At 36.4% G+C, this 15,189-nt stretch overlaps 1 protein-coding gene across 4 annotated transcripts in view; it reads right to left on the bottom strand.

Moving 5' to 3' along the window:
- Positions 1-15,189, bottom strand: part of CNGB3 (cyclic nucleotide gated channel subunit beta 3) — a 58,586-nt gene that overhangs the window by 9,480 nt on the left and 33,917 nt on the right. For 3 of the 4 annotated variants that reach the window (XM_085537247.1, XM_085537248.1, XM_085537249.1), the window contains 6 exons: positions 13,747-13,869; positions 7,676-7,817; positions 5,840-5,999; positions 5,314-5,411; positions 4,164-4,247; positions 2,576-2,694 (listed from right to left, as the gene is read on the bottom strand). In XM_085537247.1, coding sequence (XP_085393373.1) covers positions 2,576-2,694; positions 4,164-4,247; positions 5,314-5,411; positions 5,840-5,999; positions 7,676-7,817; positions 13,747-13,869 — 726 coding nt within the window. Of the gene's footprint in view, positions 1-2,575; positions 2,695-4,163; positions 4,248-5,313; positions 5,412-5,839; positions 6,000-7,675; positions 7,818-13,746; positions 13,870-15,189 lie in introns of those variants that run through there. The other variant, XR_014942499.1, reaches the window with a different exon arrangement.

The following is a 15,189-nucleotide window of genomic DNA, read 5'->3' as shown; positions in this document are numbered from 1 at the left end:
AGTTTTTGACTTTTTAAAGGGAAGTTAAAGTTGCAACACCCACTGAAAGGCTAAAAACGAAGCCAAGCATTTAGAAATCTTCCTGTCAGAAATGCTGTGATTTCTCCAGAATTTCCATTTTCTGATGGGAAATTGTTGTAGTGAGATAATAATAAATGAATGAATTAGGACAGCTAGTTCAATGTGTACAGTTCTCTGGGCTAATGAAGTGCTGTGTTGTAGTTTCCCTCTCTTGAATTTCTTCCTTTTTCAGCTGTCTGTGCAGACAGGCTCTCATTATGGCAGCATCCATTTTGCCTCTGTTTCTGAGATTATTTTGTTTCCCTAAGATGACATTATCAGTACAGGAAAATAGTAATGAGGATAAGATGTTAATTGGAAGGCAGCTCCTATTGCTTAATCTGTTCCTGCAATGATTTTTAAAACAGGATTGGCAAAAGACTGCCTTGAACATCAGTCTTGCTTTGGCCTTCTAGTATAATTCAGGAGCTATTTTTGAAAGGAATGAACATTCTTTGTTGTCTTCAACTCCTTTGCCCATAGAGACTTTATAAGCATGATTTATATGCATTTCGAACAGTGAGATTAAATAGCTAGTATCTTATAATTCATATCATTAGACCGCTCAGAATGAAACTGACATGATTGTCTACACAAATCTTGATTAAAAAAATCAGGTGGAAACGATGACAGTTCAATCCCAGGTGTTAACCACACCACGAATGCTGAGGGGAAAACTTGGATGTGCTAAATAAAGCAATATTTCATCCATTAAAGACTTTTTTTTTTTTCTTTTCATTTTCCTCTGCTGTACAGTACTCAGAAGACCTTGACAGAGCTTATACAGAAGGGCACTGTATAAACTCATTATTTTCTAACATACTGCCACAAGGAAAAGGATAAATTTCTGCTGGTATACTTAGTGCTTTGTGTCTTTGTTTTTCAGTTTTGGAGATTTCTGCTAGTTGCTATTTGTTTTCTCATCAGGTTCATCCACTGCCTGTCATATGCAAAATAACGGTGTCTGTACCAGTATGCTGTCTCCATCAACACAGTGGGTCAATGATAAATAAAAAAAGACGAGAAGCGTAGGTTAAAAGCATTGCTGAGGGCTTTGCTGGCCATCCCGGCAATTATGTGAAGAATAAAACATACTGGGAAATGAATCTTTAAAAGCAGCTGTGTAGATCTCATCTGGAAACAAGTCCTCGCTTTTGTTAGATCAAAACATTAAAAATCCCTTCCTTGTTTTCAAATCAATCATGAACATTCCCCAGTATGAAAACAATGTCCTCGCTCCAAATGCAAAACTAATAAATAATTGAAAACTCTGTATGTATTATATCTCCGGGATGCTGCAGCTTTTCTTTTACCCTTTCAGTTCATGTCCCTACCTGCATTCTCATACTTTCTGCATAGCGCACAACATGCCATTTTCTTTCAAAGCTTTGCTCTGGTGTTGTATTGTCACACAGAGAAACACTTCTAAAATAATTTTCTTGCAAAGAGCTGATATAGCCTCACTCTCCCACTCAAGGAGGAAGGTCTGTATCTATGGGGTATATCAAGTGTTCTCCACACACAGCTCCGAGAAGGCTCTGTACACCCATAGATGAATAAATGGGAAAGTTTCCACTACCACAACGGGAGACACAGCAGAAGATAAATATAAACCTAACACAAAGCTGATTACCACTTTTCAAAAGGCAGATTAAGGCTACCAGCAAGAGGATTAACAGTAACAGGAGTGTAGCTGGAAGAAATCAAGAATCCAGTTTATCACATGCAGCAGCACATGTATTTTGTTACTTTTCCTCAGGCCAGCATCAGTGGGGGATGCAGTGCCTAAAATCTAGCTCTTAGTTGTCTAATTGGTGAACAAGGCACAGAAGAGCTAATGGATTTTGCAAAGCAGCTATGTGCAGAAAATAAAAAAACATTTGTAACCGTTTGAGAAAAACTTTCTTCTCCAGAGAAAGTTAGACCCCCAAACCTGGTATGTCAGACCCTTTTCTCTTTTATATTCTCTTAAAGAAATGCATCTGAAAATGTAGATGCTGATTTTCGTCAACTTAATGTCTCCTTCAACTCCTAAATGAATCAATCTGTATTGATTATAGATTTCTTAGATTTTTTATCTCCTTTGTTGGAAATTATCATTTTTACTCTCCAGTGTGTAAGGGCAGCTGGTCTCACTATACAGGCAATAAAATACATTTGGTCTTGCCTTTGTGCAGACTTTGGAACTGGGAGATGTGCTCAACCTTTTAAATCCTGAAGGAGAAATCCATCCATGTATCCGTGTGTTCATTGTCCTGAATACATATTATACATTATTTGTTGTTTAGGAGTCTGAGGTCTTGGCAGATTAGTCTCTGATGTTTCACTTACATGGACTTTATCTCAGGTATCTGTATATTCCTGCTCAGCATTCTCTTGGTTGACCTCACCCAGCTTTCTAACCTTTCCATGCTGTCTTTCATACTTAACCAGAGAGAAGCTGAACAACCATTTATTTAACCACTGACTATTTAACCATTTCTGAAGAAAGTATTATAAATAATGGTAAACTGACCTGATCTCCCCAAATACTGCTCCTGCTCGTAGTGTAACCAGGACTTTTGTGCCATCAGGGCCTCCAAGGACTTGAACTTCACCTTGTTTAATGATATACATCTCTCTGCCAATTTCTCCCTAGGCACAGAAACACATAGCTAATGATCACTGTTTTTTGGTTTTCTTTTTAAAGTAAAATCATTTGACAAACTTCCATGTAAATATCTCCCCCCTTTCTTATGCACGGTTTTACCAGCATTACAGATAAATAAATGTGCTTCTTTGCCTAGCACTGAGCACAAGTATAAGGACTGATTTAGTGTATCTAATTGATGTGAGACAGTATTTGAGCAGAAGTTAAACCATCCAGGCCAACCTGAAAAATGAAGACTAATAACAAGCAGGATTATATCAGTCACTTTCCTCCTCTGTTCTAGTGGAAACAAAAGTAATTCCGCAGCATATCTAATGAAGTGCAAAAAAGCCTGTGCTTTATGGTTTAAAAAACTTCAGTTTTCATTCTCTTGCTTCTAAGCTTCAGTTAACTAATTTACAAGGAAAATAAGAATAAACGATCATTCAAAAATTTGTCTAATTCTGTTTAATGACTGGATGGTTTAAGAGGTTATTAGCTTCCCTATTATCTTCCACAAGACCTGCTAAGATTCATCAGTATCATCATAAAAAGCAGGCAACCTGGAATAAACATGATCATAACAGTTCTCATAATATCTCAGTGACAGGCAAGTAATTACTTTTCTGCTTATGTTACTGGAGTATAGAAGCAATTTCAATTTAAAAGTCAAAATGCAGCAGCAGCTCCACCAGAATTGAAAACATATGGCTTATACTTCTATCTCATAATCTGCTTTTGCAAACCTGTATGTCAGAGCCTCCTAAGTGAAGTCTGATGAGGTCAATGTGCATCTATGTAGGAGCTCTCAAATTCCAACAGGATTTTATTACCTGCTATGACTTACAGCGTCAATAGGATTACTACGGATGTTGGACCAAACAGACTTGGGATCACTTGGTCAGAAGATGAGTCATCTACCTTTGCTATATAAGACTGTGTTTGAGCTAAAATTCTAAGGGACAATGTGACAGCATTCAGTTCACAGTCTGGAGATGACACTGAGTGAATACAGAGCAAGATCAGGTCCTGCTGTAGGGAGCAGTATGGGATGCACTGTATTTTCTACATTCTTGGGAATCTATCTTCAGAGCTTGTGATATGCAAATGAAGCACATGCAAAGCATCACAGATTGAGATCTGTAGGCTACATTTGTCTATATAACTATACAAAAATTGAGCTTGCTCCAATTTAAACACCCAGACTTCATGAGATGTCACCAGATAAGTCATGTTTACATTATGAACTTTCCCATGCTACTGTAATTTTGTTTGATAACAATAAAATCCACATGGTCTTGTTCTAGGTTGAAACTTGAGAGCAAAGTTGTTATTATTATACACAGTATATTAATTATTTTTATATTATCTTCTTCACTCAGAATTAATTTTATTTGAAGGCTACTTTTGACCTCTATCTGAACTCTTTTTCTAAAATACATATTAATATGTATTACTACACCGCAGTGCTCACCTTTTTGCAGACAAAATCACCAGGTAAATACACAATGGATTTCAACCTTAGCAGCATGTCATATATCATCTGAGTATCACATCCCTGTTAAAATAATCAGAATTATGCTGTATTGATCCAGGAAAACAAGTGATTATTAGTGCTTACACTGGATAGCATAGTATGACATGTACAATCCTGGGTTTCTGAAGTAGCATGTAGCATGTAAAAGGAAAACATGGCAAGGACCAGCTTATAAAGAACATAAAAGAACTTTCATTTCAGATACTGATAAAGTTCCTTTTGGGTTGACCATCTCTAATTTATTTTTAATGCAGTAAGCTTCTTTATACCTAAGTTAGACTGCTGTAGAAATGCAGCGTTTTTTGCTGTGGGTTGTAGATCTCTTAGGGAATACTTTTTAATACTGATCCAGAAAAAAAATCAGATAATGTAAAATGCCGGTATGAATCTGTGAATTCCATGTCTTCAGAAAATCTTGCAGAAACAGTTCTACTATGTAATGTTTAAACAGAGATATCACAATTTCTTGCAACTGCCTTAAAAAAAACCCCAAAACACCTGCTAAGCTTAATGTATTTCAAGATTACTTCTGAAAATGCAACATCTTCCCACTTATTGTGTCACAAATCCAATGTTAAGTACTGCATTAAAGTAATCTCTCTGGAAACCTATCATGATAACAATGAGAAAACTCTTTGAACAAAATGTAACTGAAGCACAGCTTTCACTACATCAAACTTATGTTCTCAGAACGGATATTATATTGGTGATCTCTCAGACAGTGCTGAGCAGTAGACAGCAAGGTGAACTGTGTCAAAAATCGTATTCTTCTATGCTTGGCTCTTGTGGATAACTATGTTCTGCAATCACTTAGGGTCCGAACATAACATCAGCTTTAACATGTGGGTATGACAGGACTGTTTCTCAACCTCATTTGCTCATTTTTATCTGATTTTACACACACAGAAAAATCCCAACTTATCCCTTGGCTTTGTCCTGACCTGTGCCCACTGACTGAGGTATGTAATAGACATAGTTTGCCTTGAGTATTAACAAATGTATTGTTTTGTGTAGCAAGAAGCAAAAAAACAAGCTTTCCACCCTACAAATACCACACATTACTGCATTCCTTTGTTAAAGTACTTGCTTTGAATAGGTCAACTTTATTGACAATGGCAAAGTTCACATCAATCGCAATGGCTAATTGCATTTTGGTTGGCATCTGCTCCAGTAATTCTGATTCATCTGTAAAAGAAAAGAAAAGAAAAGACAAACAACAGCAAAACATTGTGAGATGGAAAAAATACAGATATAAATGAAGAAAGACTGTGTAAAATTGAGCATTGTATAGAAACATAACTTCACAGAAGTGAAGCGGTTGGTGAAGAAATTCTTGCATTCCTGAGTTCAAATAAGGAAGATAGGTGGTATGCCTTTTCTTTCTTTTAAATTATGAATGTTGTCCAAACTTATAACTGGAGTATTATGTAAATTAATACAATTTGTGACACAGTAAGTGTCATATGACTCTGGAGTTTTTTGCTTTTCTGAAGGAAACTGAACATCCTCCTCTCACCCTCAAAATTCAGCAAAGAAGAAATGTACATTTCACCTTATAGCTATATCTGCAGAGATCACTCAGCTGCTACACAAATGGAATAGAAAAGCCTTACCCAGCATTCCCTGGGAGTCCCACGTGTATTCATACCAGGTTCGAACACGATTTTGAACCAGTTTTGGAATTGAATATGTGTTCATATAAGAGACAGTGTTATCCATACAGGAACGATAGTAGTTCTGTCCCGCTGTAGCTGCTCCAATTACATCTCTCATCTGCAAACATCACTTATGTTACTATACATTTCAACAAAACATTCTTCATTTGAGCATGTTGTCAACAACATTAAAAAAGGAGTAAAACATTTGTTTACAAAATTCCTGATTAATTATACATTCAGTTCCATGTTTTATAGAGTTGCTTCATCTGTTTTTTCAAAAACATCAAAGACATAAGATAGTTGTGTAAGGAACAGTCTGCACTATAATTTTTAAACAACTCATTTGTGTTTTCCCACTTATTCTGTTTTTTTTTTCTATAACTGGATGAAAAATACATATAATATTTTCTTAAATACCTGTAATAAAGGTACTCTGAATTTGTTGTGCCACACGAGCCAGAAATGAATCACTTAGTACCACAGAATCATAGAACGGCTTAGGTTGAAGGAGACCTTAAAGATCAGCGGGTCCAGCTCCCAGACATGGGCAGGGCTACCACCCAGCAGATCAGGCTGCTCAGGGTCCCATCCAATTTGTCCTTGAGCGCCTCCAGGGATGGGGCATCCACAGCATCTCTGGGGAGCTGTGCCAGCACTCACCTTCCTTTGAGTGAAAAATTTCTTCCTAAAATCTAACATTAGAGTTTAAAGCCATTCCCCCTTGTCTTGTCACTAAAAACTAGGCCAAATTTCTGTAATAACAACAACTGATACCAATATCCAGCCAGTTTTAAACTGTTAAGTGAACCTTGATCAGTCTTAAAAATCCACTTTGGGCTATAAGTTGATCTCGAACATTTTAGTGCAGGAACATTATTTGACATTCCAACAAAAACATAATTTTTTTTTTTGCAGAATGGCTTAATACTGCAGTGTCCCAGTATGTTGCTGGGGTAAGTTCTGCTCCTGATTACAAAATAAGACTGATCACAAAAGAAATAACAATCTTAAGATCTTTTTGTAAACAGGAATTGCAACAAACTACAATGAAGTTGTTTTAATAGCAAGTTTTGATTCTGCAGTTGGCTACACTGGTTGCCAAAAGCAGATCTACTTTGACAGTTATATCGAATTAGCAAAATGTAGACTTACATGCTTGTAAACTCTGAAGCTTAACCCAATAACTTGTACCAGTTTTCATCTTTATCTTTTCATCTTAATTCTCCCAATAGCAGACATGTACAAATCAAAAGATCTGGAATGATTTGTACAGAAATCCAATATAAGATGCAATCTGACATAGGAGCCACACCGTTTGTTTTTCTGGAGGCAAGGTATTTTAAAACCTATGGATTTAAAGCTCAAATTTAACAGTTTCATGCTGGATATCATTCATGCTGGATTATGTTTGTTTTGAAAGTATAACTGATTTGCCCTGCTATGGGCTTTTATTTTTCTTTTCCCCTCCTGCCAAATGAAAGCCAAGATAAATATTCAGTCTTCTGGTTAGCAAATATTTTGTGTCTTCTGGAAAAGAGCACAATTCTAGTCTGACAGAAATTTTGAGATTTCCATTAACAGCTTTAGGTCAGAATGTGCGCAAAAGTTACAAAACTGGGAAATAAGTAAACGCATGCAGTGGCCAGAAGAATTAGTATGGATGACAGTGAAAAAGAGGGACATCCATAATGAAGCTAAAGTTTATCCTGGAACAAAATAGAACAAAACTGGTTATATTATCGCTACATTACAGTACTCTGAACCTATATAATTATTGGATTTTTGACATACCTGACCAATTAAGCTGGAGAAGACAAAGACACCCAAGAAAAAATTCAGCAGTTGAAAAACTATCTCAAACAGTGTTTGTGGTTCTGGAAGGCCACCGATGGTGATTAAAGTACGAACTGCCCAGTAGTAACACCTCAGGTACCTGTGGATACAGACAGGGATTTTGTTATCAAGTGCAGGTATCAATATGATTGAAGCTAAATATATACATGCCTGGGTTGGCCATTTCAGTGATGCCAAAAATGTTTGACATTTTTTATGAACTGTTATAATTTTAGAAATGACAAGAGTTACATAAATCACGTGGAACAGAATATCCTCACTGACATCTAAAATACAATATACAGAGAATGCATCAGTTGTTTCACATTCTCCAGTCACTTTGTGGAGCAATGGAGAAGACTTCTGTAGGTGAAACGGCCTGCATAGAAATTACTGCATTAGTGTTTGACCAGTGAAGATGCCAAGGTGTGGGTAGGCTTGAAGAAGCCATGGTGTAGAAAGAGACTTGACAGATTTTATATGTAGTAGACTAGATACATGCATGTCTTGAAAATAGTTTCAGTTGATGATGAACATTTTCTTTCATTCTTCACTGCTTTCCTCCATTGGGAAGAACTATTCATGGCTACTATGTAAACACCCTTCAAGTGTTTCTCAAAAATTCTCATAATCTGGAGGACAAATATAGCAGTAAGCAGTGGTCACTCATTAAGACTGTACTGCGACTTATGGGTTATGATGACTTTCCCTGTACCCATTTGCTTTCTTCCTCTACTCAAGAGCAAGACCTTTGACAAAATATTTTTGTTCTTAATGTTCAGTTTTCTTTTCATAGCCCCCCACATGATGAGAGCTTATTCCATTCAAGTCTATTAAAACAAACAAACAAACAAACAAACAAACAAACAAACAAAGGACCTGTACAGAATTCACTATTTGGATTTTGTGAGAATAGCCACACTAAATCTTCATGTAAATAAACTGGCATCTTTATTATTCTTTTTAAAATTTCATGCTAAAATATGGCACCATTAGTAGTCTAGCATCCCCCCATAGTATGCATCTGGGATTCATTAGTTTTGATCATTGCCATGAATGTGCTATTGTTTCCTTTTATTCCTGAGCGAACAGCTAACTGTTGTAGGAATGGTTTTAAAAACCTCACACTCATTAGAATTTGACTTTATAAGTCTCTATACAATTAGATTTCAACTTTTGTAATGATTAGAAGTATGATTTTTTATCATTTCACTGATTACTGCATCGAAAACAATCAAGATTCTCTCTATTTGTTGAAATTTACTGAGTTTGAAACAAAAAAATACAAGCAAACAAATTCAAAATAACACATGCAAACAAACCAAAGATGACCCCTCCCCTCCCCCACGGCTTTTTCCCTCCCCAAAATAAGAAAGGAGAAATTGAGACACTCCATCATGCAACTTCTCATGCATGCCAGGATTTTGAGGTCCCCTGATCTAATTGCAGTCTTCAGGAGTACTTCTTAATTTGGTGCCTCTCCCTTTAAATCCTTTCTTATTAAAATACTAACTCCACTCCTAAATGGTTCATGTAATAATAATATTAGAGGGTTGGTTTTGTGCAATTAGAAGAGAATGAACTCACAGTAACAACTAGTTCCAATGAAGAATGTTTCATTTTAAATCACTTTAAAGTGTTTTCAAATATTTCACCTAAAACATCAGAATTTTCCAAGCATTTTTTTCATTGTTTTCACTGCATTCATATTTTTCTTGCTCTCAGATTAATGAAATGCAGTAGTTACTTCTACCACAGTTTCTGTGTTTTAGATTTTAATAGACAGAACTGGTAGTTTCCATTCAGAGTCCATAAATAAAAAAATTCATTGCATAGGTGTCATTGTATAATTTTTCCTTGTTAGAGATGATGAAAGGAGAACTAAATTACACCAGTGCAAAATTTTCACTTAGGATTGAAAAAAGCTTCACCTATTCATGCTTCAAGCAAAATGTGCATAAGTGGCAGCTTTCAATCTGAGTTCTGTATCATAGAGAAAAAAGAAGAGGAATGGAAGAAATTTGCAGTACTTCTGTGCTCGTAATATAGGAAATAAAACTAATTAACAAACTCTCTCATTCACAATGTCCTTGAATGCCTGGCTTGTTATGTCTACCATGATATTCTGTGATATAATTTCCATTCTGGGCATCTCTACCGGACATGGAAGCAGCTCCTTGGAAGAATTTAGGTGCCATAGCCATGCTTCTTTGAAGACTCTCTGGGCTTTTTTGCAGAACTGCCCACCTTTTTCTAAGGACATCATTAATGCAGAGAATTTTTCTGTGATTTTACTTCAAAGGAATTTTTCTACTAGCAAAGTGACAGGATATTCACCATCTCTTAGGGACAGGTTTTTTATCTTCTCTATTCATTTATTTTACTGTTTGTTTTCATCAGACATAACAGCTGAAGAATTGAAATAGAAGGGAATGTGTTTCCTGAAAAATTAGACTGTAAGATTAGTTTAGGGAATGACTGAAAAGAAAAAACAACCAGATTACTACAGCTTCAGTGGTGTCAGCAGCTCTGCTTCCAGCGATCTAGAGAGTCTGGAAAACATCACCGCTTACCATACAGCTTACTTGACTTCTGTATGATTACTGGTAGAGCAAACAACCTGAGACAAGAAGGGGATTTTCCCTTTGCACAGCATGGACAGGATGTTTATCCTTTAGGCAATCCAGCTTCTAGATTTTTTCCTAAAATGAGTCGTAGGTATGAAAAAGTTTAGAATACTGCATGTAAGATACCTTGTAACGTTACACCAATAAAAATATCTTCCACATAAAAGTCTACTTCAGTACATGCTGAACTTTTTACATAGTTTTGGTTAATCGAGCTGAATGAAACTTTTGTGCGTACAGCTGTCAGATTTTAAGGTGGCATTGACACAGCTGAGTGAGGAATTATTTCAGGGCTCCTCCCTGTTTACAACAAGGACAGATTTGAAGTGGAATAGAGATGTTATTAGGTGGTGTTCTAATGATGTCCTTCTTAGTACTTATTTTTTCTTGAGTGAACTATTTATTGAGTAACAGTGAGCATGATGAGTTCAGACAGTGAGGTGAAAACTACAAAGGCTTATGTAAAATATCGCTACAGGCAGCAGGGCTGAAAGCATTAGATTTGACATATATAAGGCTTGGGCTGAGCTTTCACATTTTTTCCAGAGATACAAAATGATCTCCATGGCAAACACCGTGAGTGTGACCCTCCAGGGTTATTTGTAAGCATGGTTTATTGCTGACGTGCACATATGCAGCATCTTTTACAACATCTTTAAAACAGTCTTACTGCATGTTGGGTACTGCAAACCAAAGGAGTTGAATTGTTCTAGGCACATACAGTGATCATATTAGGGTTTTAGGAGGAAGTTTTTCACACACAGGGTGGTGACGCACTGGAACAGGTTGCCCAGGGAGGTTGTGGATGCCCCATTCCTGGAGGCATTCAAGGCCAGGCTGGATGTGGCTCTGGGCAGCCTGGTCTGGTGGTTGGCAACCCTGCACATAGCAGAGGGGTTGAAACTAGATAATTATTGTGGTCCTTTTCAACCCAGGCCGTTCTATGATTCTATGATTCCGTGTTCTGGGATTTCCAAATATCTGCTAAGTTGCCCCAGAGCTGGAAGGTAGCAATTTATAGAGAAACATCATTAGTATGTAAATGGATGCTTTGATTAGTATACGTGCTGGGGAATTTTGCATTCCACTCATGGATGACTTGCAAATGGTAGAAAAGATATATTATGAGCAAAGTGAAATGATTTGTACCTATCTTTAATGTTGAATGGATGGGGTTGCATGAGAATTTGAGTTCCCTGGGTTTAATTTTCCTTAGAGGCAGTAGCAAGGGAGACAGATATGCCTGGGGGTCAATTCAAAACAATGACATTAGGTTCCTGCTTTGAATCACTTGCTAGAGAATTTGTTCATTTTCCCAAGGAATTAAACAAATCTCTTACATAGTTGAACTAGACTGAAAATAAACACATATGGTTCAAGTTGTTCACTTATCTATAACTAAGGGACCTTTTCAATATCCTGTTTCTCTCTCCACATAAACTCTGCATTATGGTGCAGCATCTGTGATGATATTCACTTGCATTAGTAAAGACTGAGGTCTGTTGCCTAATTACAGGAAGTTCATCAAATGCACTTTTAATGCAGGGAACATCCTGAGTGTCTGATTTGGGTATGATGCAATGGAAGTAAAGCTTGGGTTTCAACATACCTTGGATTTTATGATACAGTCTAAGTTAAACTGAGGTGAAAGATTAATTGTATACATTGACCACCAGTGAGGGTGAGGTAGATTAATGGGTTTTTGAAATGTATGGGAATATATGCTTCTGTGTATTTTATTTCATCATCTCAGTTTAAAGACTTAAATTACTAATCTATTATTATTTTAAACAATAAATTCTACCCTAAATCCCACGTGATTTCAGTGTAACATCATTTGAAAAGTGTTTCTGCCTTCTCATGGAAAGCATACCACTAAATGCTAAAACCCGCCCATTGCCAGTGCACAATTGCATTGTCTGTGGTGAGTAAACGACTTCTACCAATTTTTTTTCATGAATGAAAAGGAAAATATTTTTTACTGTGAAAAATAAGAATTTTCCATCTGTTTTCTAGGCTGTTCTGAAAAAAAAACCACAACACATTAAAAGCTTGAAGACTGAGTAAGCTCTCTACTTTGAGAGCCTTCAGATGGCTTAGTTGTAGTTATCTTGATTTTTAATTAGGAGGCAAATATTCCCAAGAATGACATTTACTGAAAAAGCTGTGAAAGAACTTCAATATGCATTTTTCTTGTGAGGTATCCAGAATACTTGATCGTGCGAGTAAATACCTGTGTATAAGTATACTTACGTAAGTGGTTCCCCTGAGCAACAAGCCTGCTAGCTTGCATCTGGTTTCAGTATTCAAGCTGTGTTATTTTAGATGTATGTGAAAACTTCAGATGCCTTCTTTTTTTTTATTTTTTAATTATTTTTTTATTTTTTTTTTATTTTTTTTAAGAGAGCCCTAATTATAAAAAATCTATGCTACTTTACATGAAATGTGTTTTAATCCAAAGGCTATTTTTCTTACTTTTCAAAACAGTGACTCCACATCAAAGCTGTGAAGTACAAAACAATTTCAAGCAATAAGAGTATGTCTTCAAGCTATTAACAGAGAGGCGTGAAAAGTTGTTTAAAGAGTAATTTATGTCATCAGCAGTACATTATATGTGGTTTTGAAAATTACATAATTAATGAACAAATTGAGTTTCTGCGTATTTAACTATTTTATGGTATTTGAAAGAAATGCAAATTATTTCATATATATGAAGATACTGGATATGATTTTACATAACTACACTCAGAATATGCGAGGAATTTGCTTATTTTAATCTTGCTTCCTTTCCATCACTTTAATGAATGTCTCTTATCTGGCACCCAGCCTTTTGCTGTCGCAAGGAATTTGTGAAAAATGTGCCAACATCCACTCCTTCCCACTGAGGACACTCCTTGCCACATGGTTAAGCACGTCTTTCTCTAATGATCAAAGAAATCCAGAAGAATTTCTTTCAGGCCAACCATGATGGTGTTTAGCCAGAATAAAATGTTGTATTTTAATGACACAACGTTATGTGGAAGAAAAAAATAAAACTGCCCCTGTGACTTCAGTTTCCTTGAGGTATTGTTCTGCCATCCTCCTAACAGTTCCCATGGGTGCAGGTAATCAGTAACTTTAATTTATGGTTCTTGTTGTTTTCTAAATGTTTAATTAAGTTAGTGCTTAGTGCTGACTCATAAACCCATAAAAGCTGAAAATAGTAAACCAATTATTCATTGCACCTGCCCTCCAAATATGTGTTAGTAATGAAAGCTGCTCTTCAGTAGACATGGTGCTAAAAGTTAGCTACCCATGCACTTGTAAAGCAACACATACCCTGCATGAAAAGTCATGGGGAAGAGAGGGGGTACAGGAAGGAGTAAAATAAGGGAAAAATTCTTTCAAGATAAAAGTACTTACATGTTTCCTTGTCCATCGTATACCCATCTAGTACTGCCAAGTCCTTCATAGTCTGAAGCCCAATAATATAAACATGCATTGATATGCAAGATAAACAGCAAATATCCAGTGGTTCGAATGACCCTATAAAAGTCAACAGATTCCATATTACAGATGACTGAATTTTTGTAAAAAGCTAATCCTTTTTTCTCCTTTAATATGGAACCTCATGCTTTTTTTCTTGAGTCAACACTGTATATACTAAACATCCAATCTTCCTATGTTCACTCTTCTTTAGGATGACAGCAGGTGAGTGCCATTTCTCTGTTAGAGTAGCTCCCCACCTGTATTTACTCTGTGAAAAAATAACAAGCAAAAAATCCTTTTCTCTCATGTTTTTCCAAGATCAAATGATTATCTTTCCTAGCATGTTTGACACAGGATCATTTGCAAATTATGGTTTCCTGATAATTTCATAATCCACTCCTTTAACTGGCTATGAATATTTAGAGAAATGGGAAACTATACCAATGAGGCTAGAATATCTCTGTTTGCCAAATCCCATTCAAGATAAGATGATAGGCTCCAAATCTGTGATCCAGAGCCAAGAAATGTCTGAGGTCAAAAATGAAATAGTTCACAAGAGCTTTGCTAGGAAGCCTACAGTAGATCCGCTAAATGGTATGATTTAGTGGCTACAGCAGGCGTTATATCATTCCTAATCCCAGTTCTTACACTTATGGATGGTTCTTCAAATAACACCAATGATGAACTCCTTAAGCACTGAGTGGCTTTCTATTTAATACAGTAATGATCTCATTGTATATCCTCTGTTCAGTGCATGGGGATCAAAAGGAAGATCTCTTGGACTTATCTTTCTACTCAAACATTCAGGTAAATAGAAGGAAAACTACAGGACTTGCCTAAACACACACAGGCTGCTCTTGTAATGACTGTGTCAACTAACACCAAAGGCAGTGCAATTTGAGTTCATCGTAATTGAGAGAGGATGGTTATATGAAAATTTAATAAAGTCAAGTTGAATTAGATGCATAAAATTAACAGGAGATCGTATTTTTGTGGGTTCTTCAGTAGTTCTTCTCTCCTTTGCTTGTACATCTGGTGCCACTGCATGTTCTCCTTTGCATCTCCATGCTACTGAGCACTCTGCCTATGTGCACTCTTCTTTAGGATGCCAGCAGGTGAGTGCCATTTCTCTGTTTAAATGTTGATGTGATTCCAGGACAGTTCTGTGTAGGACCATAAGCTGTTAAGAACAGCATATAGCTGACATAATCTACCAGTATTACAATAGTGCCCATTCTGGATCTTGTACACCTGTTTGAATCCAGGCAGATGAAATGTGGCCTGTGCTTCATACTATGTATATTGTATTTCTCTGGACAAGTACCAAATCCAACATACTGAGTAGATAAGATATATTAACTTTTGCTGACTCTGTTT

This window comes from Coturnix japonica, chromosome 2 (assembly GCF_054131305.1).
Source record: "Coturnix japonica strain WE chromosome 2, WE-NBRP24, whole genome shotgun sequence".
NCBI lineage: Eukaryota > Metazoa > Chordata > Aves > Galliformes > Phasianidae > Coturnix > Coturnix japonica.
Note: the sequence above shows the minus strand (reverse complement) of the source record. Positions and strands in the feature narration are given on the sequence as shown.